Genomic DNA, 17,796 nt, shown 5'->3' with positions numbered 1-17,796 from the left:
CTAAGGCATATTGGTACACCATAGACTTTTTCCAGGGTGCGGGTGCCCACAGAGAGGGCTCTGAGTGCCGCCTCTGGCACCCGTGCCATAGGTTCGCCATCACTGCCCTACACCATTACACCACCACCACCAGCCTGCACAGTGGTAACAAGGAATGATGCATACATGTTCTCATTCTGTTTAAGCCAAATTCGGACTCTACCATTTGAATGTCTCAACAGAAATCGAGACTCATCAGACCAGGCAACATTTTTCCAGTCTTCAACAGTCCAATTTTGGTGAGCTTGTGCAAATTGTAGCCTCTTTTTCCTATTTGTAGTGGAGATGAGTGGTACCCGGTGGGGTCTTCTGCTGTTGTAGCCCATCCGCCTCAAGGTTGTGCGTGTTGTGGCTTCACAAATGCTTTGCTGCATACCTCGATTGTAACGAGTGGTTATTTCAGTCAACGTTGCTCTTCTATCAGCTTGAATCAGTCGGCCCATTCTCCTCTGACCTCTAGCATCCACAAGGCATTTTTGCCCACAGGACTGCCGCATACTGGATGTTTTTCCCTTTTCACACCATTCTTTGTAAACCCTAGAAATGGTTGTGCATGAAAATCCCAGTAACTGAGCAGATTGTGAAATACTCAGACCGGCCCGTCTGGCACCAACAACCATGCCACGCTCAAAATTGCTTAAATCACCTTTCTTTCCCATTCTGACATTCAGTTTGGAGTTCAGGAGATTGTCTTGACCAGGACCACACCCCTAAATGCATTGAAGCAACTGCCATGTGATTGGTTGACTAGATAATTGCATTAATTAGAAATAGAACAGGTGTTTCTAATAATTCTTTAGGTGAGTGTATATATATATATATATATTTGTGGTAGGAGCTAATCGAGGAACAGAGTAGGCATGCCTATGTACTGCCCTGAACCAACTGGCTGGAGTGTGCCCAGTGCCAGTGACGAGGTAAGGCCTAGATAAGTGGGCCACCCAGGAGGAGTGAATGAAAAAGGGGATGGGAGGGAGGGGCAAAGAAAACGGGCGCCCTCCTGCTTGAACTGGGGGGTTTAAATAGGGGAGGTCGCTCCACCCACAATTTCAGGCTGCACGCAGCCTTAATTATTTGTGGTAGGAGCTAATCGAGGAACAGAGTAGGCATGCCTATGTACTGCCCTGAACCAACTGGCTGGAGTGTGCCCAGTGCCAGTGACGAGGTAAGGCCTAGATAAGTGGGCAAAGAGAACCGGCTCGGAGTAGGGTGCAATGTATTTATTGGAGCATCATGGGACCTAAAAGCCCAAAGAACAAAAGGCTCTGACAATCTCAACTCTACCTCGGTGGGAGGACCAGTCTGATTGGACTTGGTGGCTGAGATGGACCGTATGAAGTGGTCGCACGGTTGACCGTGCCGCAGGTGAACTCCCCGGGTCTAAGAACCCATAGAACCCTAGGTACATGGCTGCTTTGGTGATGCTGCTTGCTGAGTGCCCGAAAGGGGGACCGTCTAGGGCTACGGACAATCTGCGGAAAGCTCGCCTGACACTGGTTGGCTACGCACCTGGACCGCCGCGCTAACTCTGAGGGTGGCTTGGTGGCCTGATACAAGAAATGGATTTGGCAGAGGGGTCGCCGCGCATCCGATGGTGTTGAATGCCGGCCAAATACAGCTTGATGGTGTTAATTGACAGGTGATTGTGCGTGTGGCAACAGGCTATGAAAGCCACTGGATATTGCTGGAAAAACCCTGAGCGTTCCAGGCAAATATATCGGATCCTGAGCGATTCAGGCAACTGCGTACAACCTGTGGGACAAAGACCTGAGCGATTCGGGCAAACGCGAACCACCTGTGGGAAAGACCTGAGCGATTCAGGGAATATGTAACCTGAGTGAAACAAGAAAACACCTAACCTGGAAATACCGCCACTCTGAAGACAGGAAACAAAACCTGAGTGATTCCGGAAAATACGTAACCTGGGTGAATCAGGAAAACATACCACCTGAAGATACCGGCAACCTGAAAGACAGGAAAATACAAAACCTGCTTTTCCCTTTTCTTTTCTTCTTTGAGCAAACCAGGTGAATACACGAATCCGAGCGACCCAGGGAAAAGCATGGACCCAAGCGATCCAGGAAACGGCAAAACCCGCGTGACTCCGGGAATTAGACCTGGGTGAATGGGCAAAAAAACGTGAATTCTGAGCTAATCCGGGAAATACATGAACCTGAGAATCAGAAGGAAACAGAAATGAACATGGTATAGAAAGGATCGCAACCTAACCGAATCAACGGACAGTGCTGCCAACTCTTCGGCGATACTGAAGACGTAGGAATGGTGGCTTGTGATAAATGAAGGAAGGCTCTGAGCTGCGGAGAAGCGTCACGCCGCCACTCGGCTGGAACTTACCTGAAACCCGGCACCGTGGAGTGACCGGGCATGGAGGAGCCCTGCGATATAACGGAGGATGGAACGACATTCCGGTGGCCTGAGGCCCTGCTTACAGGACAAATAAGCTTGCGTCGGTACGAGACCCGGAGAGAGGTGCGATCTGGTTGCACTGGAAAGAGGCGATGGAGAACCGGGATGCAGCCTGGGCGTCATGGCCAACTGCTGGGTGACCCAGGACAGCCAGAATCAGAGCCCGAAGTCGCGCCGTATGCAACAGACCTGTGGAAACAGAAATCCAGACATGCCAGGAACCAGCCGGACGCTGCTGAACAAATCCCCGAGCGTTACAGGCTGATGCATGGAACCCGCGTCCCTCCTGAGCGGTTCAGGCGATATGGAATCCTAAGCAACGCAGGCAATTACATGCACCTTCATGAAGATGACGGACACCTGGGAGGATCGGGAAGTACCTTGAATCTGGTTGTACCCGGCCACTACTTACTCCCTGGGACCAGGGAAAAACAGAAGCCTGAACGAATCAGGCCAACCTGGCCTGCGTGAATCAGGGGAATACCTAACCAGACTGTTCAGGAAATATGCAACCTGGGAACAACCGACCTGCAAGAGGAAGGAAAACAAACCCGAATCAGGGAGAACATGGCACCTGAGTGATTTCAGGGAAATACATGACACCTGAGCGATTCAGGGGATACATGACACCTGAGCGAATCAGGGAGCACACCACACCTGAGCGATTCAGGGAACACGCCAGACCCGAGCGATTCAGGGAACACGCAAGACCTGAGCGATTCAGGGAACCTCACCCCTAAGTGACTAAGGGAGGCATAACACCAGAGCGATTCAGGGACCTGACCCCTGAGTCACTTAGGGAAGAAATGACACATGCAATTTTGGGAACATGACACCTGTAAATTGGAGAAAACATAACCCTGAGTGATTCCGGGAAGACATGACACATGCGGTTCTTGGGTAAAATGACACCTGTAATTTGGAGAAAAACACGACGCCTGAGCGAATCCGGGAAGACAAAACCGAATCCGGGAAGACATTACCCCTGAGCGATTCAGGGAAGACATTACCCCCGAGCGATTCAGGAAAGACATTACCCCTGAGCGATTCAGGAAAGACATCGCCCCCGAGCGATTCAGGGAAGACATTACCCCCGAGCGGCTCAGGGAAGACATTACCCCCGAGCGATTCAAGGACGACATTACCCCCGAGCGATTCAAGAACGACATTACCCCCGAGCAATTCAGGGAAGACATTTACACTTGAGCGATTCAGGGAGGACATTACCCCTGAGTGACTTTTAGGGGAGACATAACCTGAGTGATTTTTTTAGGGAAGACATTACCCATGAGCGATTCAGGGAAGACATTACACCTGAGCGATTCAGGGAAGACATTACACTAGCGATTCCGGGAAGACATTACACTAGAGCGATTCAGGGACGACATTTATACTAGAGCGACTCAGGGACGACATTTACACTAGAGCGATTCAGGGAAGACATTACCCCTGAGTGACTTTTTTTTTTTTTTTTTTTTTTATAGGGAAGACATTACCCCTGAGCGATTCAGGGATGATATTAAACCTGAGCGATTCAGGGAAGACATTACACTGGTGATTCCGGGAAGACATCACACTGGAGCGATTCAGGGACGACATTTACACTAGGGCGATTCAGGGAAGACATTACCCTAGCGATTCAGGGAAGACATTACCCTAGCGATTCCGGGAAGACATTACACTAGCGAATCCGGGAAGACATTACACTAGCGATTCAGGGAAGCCATTACACTAGCGATTCCGGGAAGACATTACACTAGCGATACCGGGAAGACATTACACTAGTGATTCCGGGAAGATATTACACTAGCGATTCCGGGAAGACATTACACTAGTTATTCCGGGAAGATATTACCCTAGCGATTCCGGGAAGACATTACACTAGCGATTCCGGGAAGACATTACACTGGCGATTCCGGGAAGACATTACACTGGCGATTCCGGGAAGACATTACACTGGCGATTCCGGGAAGACATTACCCCCGAGCGAGTCCGGGAAGACATTTACACCTGAGCGATTCAGGGAGGACATTACACCTAAGTGACTTTTAGGGAAGACATCACACCTGAGTGACTTTATAAGGAAGACATTACACCTGAGTGACTTTTAGGGCAGACATACACCTGAGCGATTTAGGGATGACATTACACCTGAGCGATTCGGGGAAGACATTACACCTGAGCGATTCAGGGATGACATTATACCTGAGCGATTCAGGGAAGACATTACTTTGAGCAAATCAGGGAAGACATTACCTTGAGCAAATCAGACACCTGAGCGGTATCAGGAAGGACGTAACCTGAGCGATTCAGTGAAGACGGGACCCTGGGTGATTTAAGGGCAGCCGTAACGCCTGAGAGGTTCAGGAACCTGACCCCTGAATACCACAGCCCCCCCAGCCACCCAGGGGGTGAATATTGGCAACGTAATAGCGTGATTCTATTTTATTATTATTATTATTTATTTATTTATTTATTTTCAGCAGTGCTGGGGTTAAAAGAGGCAGCAGGCCAACAGCCAGGCAGCCAATCGGCGACTCGCCCGCACGGAGAAGCGGAGCCCCCCCCCGCTGCTCCTGCCGCTCGGACCCCCGCACTGAGCAACATAGGCAGGAAGACGGCATGAATCGCCACGGTGCTAACCTTCCCTTGCAGCCACCCCACCACCCTGGCCAACAGATGACTAACATTACTGTGTTTGCACTCAAGGTCCTGACTTGTTTGCTTGCAGGCGTCTGCAAGGTGTCGCCGGATAGCGCCTAGCACCACAGCCCCACCATTCATACCTGCGGCGCCGTCCCCGCCTGCCCCCCTCTCTCCCAAGCCGCGCCGCACCAACTTGCGGCGCGTGCGCCAGAGGGCCCGGAAGCTGGAGGGGGGAGGCGTCTGGGTGACGCATGCTCCGGTAGCAGTCGTGAGGCCGGGAGCCGGCGTGGAGCTTCCGGCCGGGCTGTGAATAGGGAACACGAGGTGCCCGTGGCAGGCGCGTCCGCCCGGGCCGCAGAGCGGTGAACTCGCGGGAGGCGATGCGGCTGGCTGCACGAACCGAGATGAGGACTGGAGACACGTCTGAAGATGCGACCGGAAGTGACGTCAGGTGATGCTAGGCAAAGAAAACGGGCGCCCTCCTGCTTGAACTGGGGGGTTTAAATAGGGGAGGTCGCTCCACCCACAATTTCAGGCTGCACGCAGCCTTAATTATATATATATATATATATAAAAATATATATATGCTTTACACTGCTGTAAAACACTTGCTTGAGAACGACTCTTTAAACAAATTCAAAAACGTGTGACAACGTACGGGTGACAAGAGATATACTCGTACTGTACTCCCTTTGAAATCAACCAATAACAGCACTATTGGAGTAATCTAATAAAATTAAGACTTAACTTTTAATAAATCGTATCTAAAATTAAATGACACACTGAATACACAAATAGAAATGAAACAATCTTACTGGTATGCTGATGAATCAATTAGTGCACGAGTACCGGAATGGTTGGCATAGGGAGGGGGAGGGGGAATAAGGGATGATCCAATGTGTGTATACTATCCCAATTTAGCCCTGTCAGGTCTATTTTGCCCGGATGAACTCCTAATACGGAGTCATCGCCCTGACAAGGGCGGCCCCATCAGGAACCTTGCCCTATTAAAAATCCCTAGAAAACCCTGTTAGGGAAAAGGGATAAATAATTAGACCCTATCTATTTCAAATCAAAATAACTCAAACAAGGTAAAAAAAATGTAAATCACCAACATCCCAAGGTGTTTCGTGTAATCAAGTTCCCCCAGACTCATCAGGGGACAGGGGACCAGTGCAGAGAGGCTAATAGTGATCACCACTGTCTAATCCAATATCACTGTATACACCGAGGGAGGGCCAGTGAAAAGCCCCACGACCCCTAGGTGTAAAGAAAAGAAAAAAGTGGTCTGGCAGGGTCTGATGTGTGGCGGCAGCGTGGAACCCCACGCCGCCGTTTAAATAGATACGAGGATCGCGCCTCACCTGCCAGTTCCTGGTTGCCCGGTGATGTCACCAGTAATACTTCCGGGAGTGCGGGGTAGCTGGAGTGTGTCACATGGGAGTAGAGGGCGTGACAGAGGTGTCAGTGTAGCATCAGCACTGCCTAACAAAACACGACACCACCACTGGCATCTCGCTAAGAAGGAAGCCGTATGCGCGTCCTGTTATTATACATATCATATATTCACACTCTGAAGGACATTTAAGTGGTGGAATCCCTTACTGCTGAGAGGAACAAAGGCTATATGTTCCAAATGTACCCTATAGATGAATATGGATATCTCTCATTATTTTTGGGAGGCAAAAACAAAAAATAGTAACAAAACACACCCCTACTGATATATGTTACATGAAGGGTGTTTTCAAAAGATGTTATAACAGAAAAAAATTTGTGTAGTATTGAAAGATACAAAAAATGTAAAGAATTTTTTTCTAAAAAAATAAATCAAAACAATTCGGGGATTATAAGAAGCAACCAAAATGTAACTGTCCTGAGTTTAAAGATCCATCATGACTCTATCCCAGTCACCCCCTCTAGGTGGGCGGGGAATTTTTTGAATGCCTATAAACCGGATATATTTTGTGTTACCCTCATGCAACTCCACTATATGTCTGGCCACTGTTGTATCTCTTTCATTGCATATATCTTCCATGTGTTTCCCAAAGCATCGGCGAAGCTCTCTGCGTGTCTTGCCCACATACTTGAGACCACATTGACACATGATTAGGTATATGACCCCAATTGTGCGGCAATTAAAAAAAGCCAGTGAAATCGTGAAAACTCAGATCCGATGGTATATTCTAACCCCCAGGTGTTCCCATGGTGATGGGGACGCTTGTCGGGGAGGAGTATGCCAAAGTGAAACAACTGTATATACTATCGAATATAGTGCTATATATTTGTTTTTAGAATATTCGCGAATATAACGAATATGGCCCCTGACTCTCATCACTAGTTTTCACGGGGACGCTTGCCTGTCCCTTCCTCCCCCCCCTGTGCTGCCGTGCCCCGAATCCTGGATCCCAGCACCGCCCCTCTCAATTTATTCACTGTAGGGCTGCAACAGCTTTACAGCGCAGCGATGTATCAGCCACTCACAGCAGTATAATATCTAAAGACTATTCTTTAACCGGCAGTAACATCAGTCACTCATGTGACGCACCTGCTCCGCCCACTTTATGAATGGTGCAGGCGCGTCACGTGAGTGAGTGACATTACGCCGCCGCCCGCTCTGCCTGTTACCGGAGCTTCATTGTAAGGTAATAAAGATCATAGTGCTGATTTAAAGTTTAAGTTACTGCCGGTTAAGGAATAGTCTTTAGATATTATACTGCTGTGAGCGGCGGGGCCGTTGTATTGGGGGACACTGTTATTGGGGAGATCTGTGGATGACACATATAGCATAAGATGCTATATAGTGTCATCCATAGATCCCCCCCATAGCAGTGTCATCCACAGATCCCCCTCCCCATAACAGTGCCATCCACTGATGCCCCTCCCCATAACAGTGCCATCCACAGACCCCCCCTCCACATAACAGTGCCATCCACTGATCCCCCTCCCCATAACAGTGCCATGCACAGATCCCCCCCATAACAGTGCCATGCACAGATCCCTCCCCCCCCCGATAACAGTGCCATCCACAGATACAGCAAGGGCAATGGACCCATCATATTTTCCCAGCCCCTAGTAGTTCCTATGTGGGAAACTGGGAATGTGAAAATTAAAAGATAGGTTACCATGGCAGCCAGGACGCTACTGAAGCCCTGGCTGCCATGGTCAGTTACCTGTACTGGAGAAGATAGTCTTGGAGACAAGGAGGGCTGGGCAGGCAGAGGTAGTCTTATACGGCGTGTATAGCCCAAACCCTATATTTTAAATGGAAAAGTTGGGGGTCGTCTTATGCACCCGTCTTATACGTCGGAAAATACGAATGACTGGGATCTAAACTAGCTCTGATCTTAATCGTTTCATCAGGACACCAGGGTGTCAACTGTATGCTACAGTTGCTTCTGAAGCTGACCCCACAGTACCAGCAACACATGTCAGTCTTTAAGGACCAGCCAATAACACAAAATGAAAATAGTTTAACATCCTTATTTACACATCCAGAGGCTGATTACCTGCTCTGAACATACCCTGGTCACACAACTGTGCAGCTCACTAACTGAACTTTTTCTTACAAAATTTGATAAACAGCAACATTTCCACTAACTGATGGCAAACAATGGCTTTGAAAACCATTAGAAAGTGCCAAATAGCTATTTCATAATACTGTTTGATTATTAAAGGTTAAAATAGGTGGCTCACCTGGTTTTAACCATGTATCGGGTGCTCAAAGTCTATCTGATTCACCCAATCAGTGGATTAAGTTCTAAAATATGATGCATAGACGAGCACTCCTCATCTGCAGAAATATTTATTGGTTAAAAGATATATAAAATATTTTAAAAGAGAATATATTGAAAGAGGGTATAATGTACAGATAGCGTATACACTTGCTTATTAAGATTTCCACAGAAGAAGAGAATGATGTGAACTTGATCGCATAAATATAATTGTGTACAAAAAAGTGCATGTGCGGTAAAGAGGTATCCATAATTTGATAAAAATAGAAAATAAAATATAAAATATAAAAATTGAGGAAGGAGTCAGCCTTAGACTCCGAAACGCGTATGGTGTAAAGAAGGATCCTTGCCCGCACTGTATATGAATATTTTGGCATAACTTCACTTGCCTCTGGAAGCGCTTCCAATCATCATAAGAAAACCTGTCTGTGGATCGGCCAGCACAAGATCGTGACTACACACGTGGGACGCCGAAAGACTGAAGTCTTATCCACACGCCCGCCGACTGCACAAGGGCAAACACAAGCAGGATAGTTGTGAAGACATCACAAAGGTAACGGCAGTTTGGAGTTGTTATTGGCGGCTACGTGGGATGCCACAGCTGACCTGACAACCCGCTGCCTGTGAATTATATTTATTCATTGAATACCACTGCATTTGAAATACTATAGTATCTAGCAGAACCGGATATCATCTTCGAAAGTCACAAATAAGCGGGAATGCCGCTGTATTGAAATATTGCAACAGTATTACCCAGCAGAATTATATCAATTACTGCCAATACACTGGGACATTGTACAATATATTCACTGCTAAACCACTGTTAACTTATTGGGACACTGTGCAATATGAATGCTATTTATGACTATTAGCAACACTAACCTGCACAAGGAATAGAATCACTCCACAGAGGAAAGGAGAACACAATTCTATAAGAGAAGACACTGAACTATTTAAATCACAACGATATATACTTCATTTACTATTTTTTGCACTTATTCGCTTTCTGATCTTCTATCAAGAATTCAACAACAACTGTTATACCAACACCAGGATTAACCTTTTTCAATAGATTGGACACTCACATACCTTTACTATTTTATATTTTTATACCTAAAACTTTTCAATCCCGTTTTTTCACATTTTTATATTTTATTTTATATTTTTATCAAATTATTGATACCACTTTACCGCACATGCACTTTTTTGTACACAATTATATTTATGCGATCAAGTTCACATCATTCTATGCGTCTGTGGAAATCTTAATAAGCAACTGTATACGCTATCTGTACATTATACCCTCTTTCAATATATTCTCTTTTAAAATATTTTATATATCTTTTAACCAATAAATATTTCTGCATAAGAACAGATGAGGAGTGCTGGTCTATGCATCATATTTAATTTCATAATACTGCTTATACAACAGTAGTTCAGTTTACATATGTGTATGTGCTAAAAATGAGGATATAATCAGAAAAAACAGTAAAGGCCAACATATTTATCTCACCACATCAGCAGTGCCGAAAACATGGCAGTAATGATGGCTGGTCTGCAGATCTTTTGTGATGTAAGCAAAAGTACAAAGGTCTTCAGGATCTTGAGCGGCACAAGATATGTTCCGGATCTCATGTTCTGCAATTACATTCTGAATGGATTGAAACAAATGTAAGAATGAATTATGGACAAATGTTAAGAAAGTATTGTGTCGACACAGTAAAACAAAAGTTACTCTATGTCATAAAACAGAATTATACATGAGGTTAAAATCCTACTCAAATGCAGTAAAGTAGCCTTCAAAGTCAAACTGAATCAAATGGCTCAATGGGACTAAATAATGTGACCCCTCCCCCAATACGTGGCCTCCAGCAGTTAATGGGAAATTATGTGCATGTAAGTCATTTGAGGGTGGGGAACGTATGGAACAGGCTCATAGGGTGCTGTGTAATGCAACTGACATCTGACTGCAACAAACGAGATTAGAGATAACACCCATCAGATGTCATAGTCAATCCTGATCATCAGACTGGTTAGAGTGAAGGTGCTCTCTCCGTCTCTGGCTTCGCTGCATAAATCAAAGGGTTCCAATAGGTTGCTATGGCAGATTGTGGCTTGTGAAGGTTCTAAGGATTGCCATAGGAAACTTTCTATTAAAGGGGTTGTGCAGGTGGTACATATTAAATACCTATCTTCAGGATAGGCTATCAATATCTAAACTGTGGGGGTCTGACATCTGGCACCCGGCCGGCGATAAACTGTTTGAAGAGGAGGCAGTGCTCCATGTGAGCACTGCTTCCTCTTCATTACACTAGGTGTCATCTCTCCTGTAGCAGTGATGTAGTGAATGGAGTGAGTACTTGTAATTATAGTACACTTCTGAGATGACAGATGTGTAATGAAGAGGAAGCAGCCCTCGCATGGACGCCACCTCCTCTTCAAACAGCTGATTGATGGAGGTGCTGGATGTCAGATCCACGCCGATCAGATATTGGTGACCTATCCTGAAGATAGGTCAAGATTACAGATTGCCCAGCTACATGTATGGGGCTGAAGCGATGGGTAAACCTGGCACCCACTCAGACGTTCAGCAGGCGGGTCTTTGCTCTTTCAAACAGCAGATACCCACGGCTAATGATATGACCGGCAATAATGCTGATCACGGCCATTAAAGCCTTTAGATGCAGTGATTAAGTAAGCTTCTGGGCTTATTACCGGCATCCTCTGCAGCCATTGAGGATGCCAGTAATTGATTTCAATACGCTGGGTCTCTCTGAAGACACCCAGGTATTGGAGCTGCAATTCTTATTTTGGCCAGCAGGTGGCAGGCCAACATAAGAAATGAGCTATTTTAGTACCAATATGGATCAATAAGAAACATAATGGAACAGGGAAAAAATAAATAAAAATGAGAGTCTTGTAGCCTCAAACAAGCTACAAAACCATAAAAAAGTAAAAACAATGTAAAAAATATATAAAAAAATAATTAAAACCACCTCCCTTACATTACATATCTCTGCTTAGAAGGATTAGAAAGGTTAGAATTTGAAAAGCATTTATTTTATTTTTTTCAGTTTTTAAGGACCACTTTTGTTCCGTATTTACTTTGAGAGACTGACATATACCATATAAACCATCCATAAATGACCTACACCACTCAAACCAGATTTTAGAAATGTTCTTAACTCTTTAGGTGTTCCACAGGAATTAAAAGGTTTTTCTGAGATTTTAATACTGATGACATATCCTCTGGATCAATCATCAGTATCGGTGGGGGGTCTTGTGAGATTCAGACAATGGTGACTGTTTCTCCATACTATATACGTGCATATTGATTCATTAGCACTGTCATTCTGCTCTTTAACCCCGAGATGCCGCTGTTTCTTAACAGCGCTAACATATTGCAGTATTTTAAAATTTCACTTTTGTTTTTTGCAGACTTTCCATTTCAATCCATTTTTTTCCTGTAACACAGCAAGGGTTAACAGCCAAATAAACCTCAATATTTATTAATTGATTCTGCAGTTTACAGGAACACCCATATGTGGTACTATAAACTACTGTGTGGGCAAATCGCAGGGCTCAGAAGGGAAGGAACACCATATGATTTTTTGGAGGGCAGATATTGTTAGACTAGTTCTTGGAGACATGTCATATTTGAAGAGACCCTGAGGTACCCCTGTAGTGAGGATTTGGACCTAACAGGCATTTAATAGAATTTAGAAACGCTTGATTGTAAAAATGAAAAATTATATTTGTTCAAAAGAAAATGTTGCTTTTTCATTTTCATAAGGTATAACAGGATAAAATCACCTCTAAATTTGTTACCCATTTTCTCATGAATACAGCAACATCCCTTATGGAGTCATAAACTGCTGTATGGGCACACAGCAGGGTTCAGAAATGAAGGAGCTTTTAACTTTGCGAGGGCATATTTTGCCGAAATATTTTTTTGGGTGCCATGCTGCATTTGAAGACACCCATACCAGTGGAAAGTTCCATATTGAAATCTAGACCCCCCCAAGGAATATTTCAAGGGGTGTATGAAGCACTTTGATTCAACAGCCATTTCATAGAATTTAGAAACACTTGGCTGTGAAAATGAAAGAAAACACAATAAAATGCTGTTTTAGCCCCAAATTTACAATTTTCACGAGGGATAACAGGAGAAAGTGCACTCCACAATTTCTTACCCATTTTCTTTGGGAATATGGTAACACCCTATATATGCTATATGAAATGGTTTTTGGGCACCACATCGCATTTGAAAAGGCCCTGAGGTACCCCTACAGTGGAAACCCCCAATATATGACCCCGTTTTGAAAACTACACTCCCCAAATAATTTTTCAAATGGATGGTGAAAACTTACAATTGCCATTTTTCCACAGATTAGCCATTTTTTAGTGACCATTATCTTATGTCCATTGTGTTCCACTGTGAAAAGTCAGGCCTCCAATTATTATGCTGTGCTTCCTGGTTTTAGAAACACCCATTATGTGGCCCTATTCTTTTGCCTGAAAATATGAGGATGGCTCAGTAGTAAAAGAGCACCATGCACATTTTGAGGCCCAATGTGGTGATTTACACTGCTTGTGGTGATGATTGTAGAGGTGGAATAATAAAAATAAAAAAAACAAGAGGAGGCAAGAACTACACCACACAGAGTATTTAAGGAGTGAAGTGAGCATTTTGACCCCACAAGTGTTTTGCACAGAATATGGTGCAAAGTGAAAATTATTATTTTTCCACAGATATTCAATTTCAGTAGTAAATGTACTAATGTTAAAGGGGTTGTCCGGGTTCAGAGCTGAACCCGGACATACCCTTATTTTCACCCAGACAGCCCCCCTGAGGCTAGCATCGGAGCATCTCATGCTCCGATGCGCTCACTTGCCCTGCACTAAATCGCGCAGGGCACGGGCTCTTTTGTTTTCAATAACACACTGCCGGGCGGAAACTTCCGCCCGGCAGTGTGTTCGGTGACGTCACCGGCTCTGAGGGGCGGGCTTTAGCTCTGCCCTAGCCGTTTTACTGGCTAGGGCAGAGCTAAATCCCGCCCATCAGTGCCGGTGATGTCACCAGGGTTCCTGGCAGCCCCATGGAGAGCCCCGGTACGTCACCGGATCTCCAAAAAATGCCTTTGCCCTGCGCAATTTAGCGCAGGGCAAAGGAGAGCATCGGAGAATGAACTGCTCCGATGCTCATGTCAGGGGGGCTACCGGGGTGAAAATGGAGGGATGTCCGGGTTTAGCTCTGAACCCGGACAACCCCTTTAATGCTACATTATAAAAGTGAGATTTTGGCAAATACATTTGTACCAAATTATATATGTCTGTTCGCCACTGGCAAGGTGATGTCTTTAGAACATGAACCTACACTAAATACTACCTCCACTAGTGGTATACTGGTCTCTATTAAATTTAGGTTCCATATGCATGTTCAGCCCACACTATATTATACCTCTTTTGGTGCCACAAAGGCCTCCATTAGATTCAGGGAATGTAGGCTCCACATGCACACGGAGCATACTATGTATTTTACCACTCCAGGTGCCAAATGGCCTCCAATAAATACAGGGAGATAAGGCTACACCATTTACTTGCACTAATTAAAATCACCCTGAGGGACAGACAGGCTAGTTTGGAGTGCACGTGAACAGGCACAAATAATTTCATACAAAATGCATTTGCCAAGAATCTCACATTTAGAACGTGCAATTAGCATTAGTACATTTTCTATAGTGCATATGGAACGATTGTATTTACTTTATTATTGGTGTTTGCAGAGTGCTGTTGCATTGTTTGTTTTTTGCATTTGTGCTTTCAGCCATGGGGATGTGCACCTGCACACTGGGATGTGCTGACTAACCTCAATCTTTTTTTCTTTGCAGACTGTATTAGTGGCTGACTCCATTGGTCGTGCACGCCAATTGTAATTAACGCAAATATACAGTTGTAGCCTGCTCTCCCTGAATTTAATGGAGGCCATTTGGCACCAGGAGAAGTAAAATACAGAATGAGCTAAGTAAGCATGTGGAACCTGCATTCCCGGAATTTAATAGAGACCAGTATGGCACCAGTGGAGGTAGAGTAGGTTCCTGTCCTAAGGAGATTGCCTTGCCAGTGGCACAGGCACAAATAATTTTGTACAAAATGGATTTGTTTATGGATTACATACTCCACCACCACGTTTTCCTCTCCAATGACCGTTTTTACCACCAGCTCAGGGGTGTGGCCATGGGCAGTCCATGCGCGCCGTCATACGCTAACATGTACCTGGGCTGGTAGGAGAGGACAGTTGTGTTTGGGGATGATTTTGTAGCCTGGTTTCCATATATCACATTATGGTTGAGATATATTGATGACGTGATCATCTTTTGGAATGGTAAGCAGCAGGATTTCACTAATTTTGTGAAGGCCTTTAATATCAACAAATGTGGGCTTTTTTCACCTCTGAAATAGATCCTGTGTGTATTACCTTCCTAGATCTCACCATTATCAAAGGTAAATGAAAAAATTCCACAGCACTTCCAAGGCGTAAAAAAAGTAGAAAAGGCTTTATTCACCAGACCCGCGACGTTTCGATCCGCTTTCTGAGATCTTTCTCAAGCAGTGACATAGTAGGTAGTGCATTGTGCATATTTATGCAGCTTTACATAGTTAAGTGATAATCAAATCAATTACATTAATCAAGCTCAGTTATCTCAAAATACCAGGAAAAAAACATTACTTGAGTACTTTTACAATCTCATTTTATGATAAAACATAGTGTAGTGATATAGGCACCAATGCCGCATTATAAAATCATCATTACAATCATATATTCATACTTCATTATCCTGATTGTAATTACAAACATCTGTGCAAATCTTCATATTAACCAAGAGTGTACAGGTGTACCTTAAAAACACATTGATGAGGCAGGTCCTGGAGTGGGCGATGGAGATGGTCCACATGGATCTCGGCGTACTGATTACTGTATTGCGCATGTCACAGGACCTTTCAAAACTTCCAGGTCACGTGATCGCGCACCCGATCACCTGATCGCAAATACTGTCACGTGACCGGAGCCCTCGTCAGGCATCAAACGTTCCACCGGACCGCGGAACACACGCTTCTCTACAGGTGTCCTAGCAACCAATCGCACGGGATTACCAAAGAACAGATACATCATGGGGCAGGCCCAGCGGCACACAATGACGTGCAGAGACGTCGGTCAGGTCATCGGTACTGTAAGACTGGATCAGCAGTGGATATGAGAGGTGCAAATTAGTGACATATTGCACGGCAGTACCGTAATGTTAATGTGGCCCCAACTTATGCCAACATGGCGGTCTCCTTCCTCGAGGAGACTTACATCTATGTATCGCCCCACTTCCGACATGTTCTGAAGTGGTGGCGATACATAGATGATATTTTTTTGATCTGGACTGGATCTGAAGATTTACTTCTGGAGTTCTTCCACTTCCTTAATACCATTGATTTAGACATTAAATTCACCTTGGAACATTCCAGGGAACAGATACACTTTTTAGATACCCTCATCACAGTGACAGATCATGGGTTGTCGACTGGGTTGTATTGCAAGCCAACTGATCGCAATACATTACTTAGCTACAACAGTGCACACCCAAGGGCAATGATTAAATCTCCGCCCTTGAGCCAATTCCTCCGGGCAAAACGCATAGTAAGTAATGAGGATGAATTAACAGGCACATTGAATCGGATGACACAGGCCTTCATAGATAGAGATTTTCCTCTATCTCTATTGGATGAACACCTGTTGACTCTACAGGACAAACCACGCACTGACCTTCTTAAAAAGAAAAGTGGGATTAAGAAACACACAAATAGAATCCCCTTAGTCACGGTTTACACTGAGGACAGTGTGCACATTAGACAGATCATTACGAGACACTGGCCTATTTTGAAAAGTGGACATGGGGAGATTGAAGAATTTCTTCTTCCTCCCCTCATGTCGTACAAAAGAGCCAGAAATCTAAAGGATAAATTAATTCATACGGATATTGGTCCACAAAAGGAATCTGGTCAAACTTTTCTACGCTGTCCTAAACTGGGGAGTTTTCCCTGTTTAAACTGCGTAAATTGTCGCTATATGCAGAAAGGCAGTTTCTTCCTACATCCATTGACACAGAAGAAATATCACATCAAACACTACTTGACATGTGACTCTACATTTGTTGTGTACATACTTTGGTGCCCATGCCAGTTGCTATATGTTGGCGAGACTTCTCTGGATTTTAAAACCAGAATAAACCAACATAGATATACTATCCGCAAAAAACGTACGGACCTCCCAGTTCCAAAACATTTCACTGACATGGGTCACAAAGAACGAGACTTGAGGTGCATACTAATAGATCACGTCCCCACTCCTCGGAGTGGTGGCAATAGACATACATTATTAAAAAAATGTGAGATCCGTTGCATTGCCAGACTAAATACATTAAGACCACAAGGGTTAAATGTAGACTATAAACCCTGGCTACTGGCCTGAGTAGGCATTTCCCGATTTTGTTTGCTTGCTGCTAATTGGGAATTTGTTTGTTAGTGCCCCCTGCTTAAACAACAGGGTGATTTTATAAATTTTTTCACATCTTATCTTTTTTCACTTGTTTCTAGAATCACAATGAGGATTTGGCCCTTCTGTTAGGAGTGAGTGGTGGGATACTGGTCAACTGGATAAAGATGGTGCCTGAATGATTGCATCAATAAATGTATACTATGTGATTCTGCAATATGCTATTTTGGTGCCTCTTACTTATTATGACAATTTTTTTACATTTGTACTTTGGCTCTGGGAGCTACATTTACACTATGGGAGCTATATTTTTGGTCCTTATTTTTTATATCAGTCGCATGAGATTCGCCATACACAGTATCATTGTGGCATTGTCTCAGTGTCCTATGCATATGATTTGCATGTTGCGGT

General features: G+C 44.6%; 1 protein-coding gene across 1 annotated transcript in view; it reads right to left on the bottom strand.

Annotated features, from left to right (window-relative positions):
- ANKS1A (ankyrin repeat and sterile alpha motif domain containing 1A) overlaps positions 1–17,796 on the bottom strand; it is a 913,309-nt gene that overhangs the window by 123,052 nt on the left and 772,461 nt on the right. The window contains 1 exon segment of the mRNA XM_040424152.1: positions 10,357–10,494. Coding sequence (XP_040280086.1) covers positions 10,357–10,494 — 138 coding nt within the window.

This window comes from Bufo bufo, chromosome 3 (assembly GCF_905171765.1).
Source record: "Bufo bufo chromosome 3, aBufBuf1.1, whole genome shotgun sequence".
In the NCBI taxonomy this organism is placed as follows: domain Eukaryota; kingdom Metazoa; phylum Chordata; class Amphibia; order Anura; family Bufonidae; genus Bufo; species Bufo bufo.
Note: the sequence above shows the minus strand (reverse complement) of the source record. Positions and strands in the feature narration are given on the sequence as shown.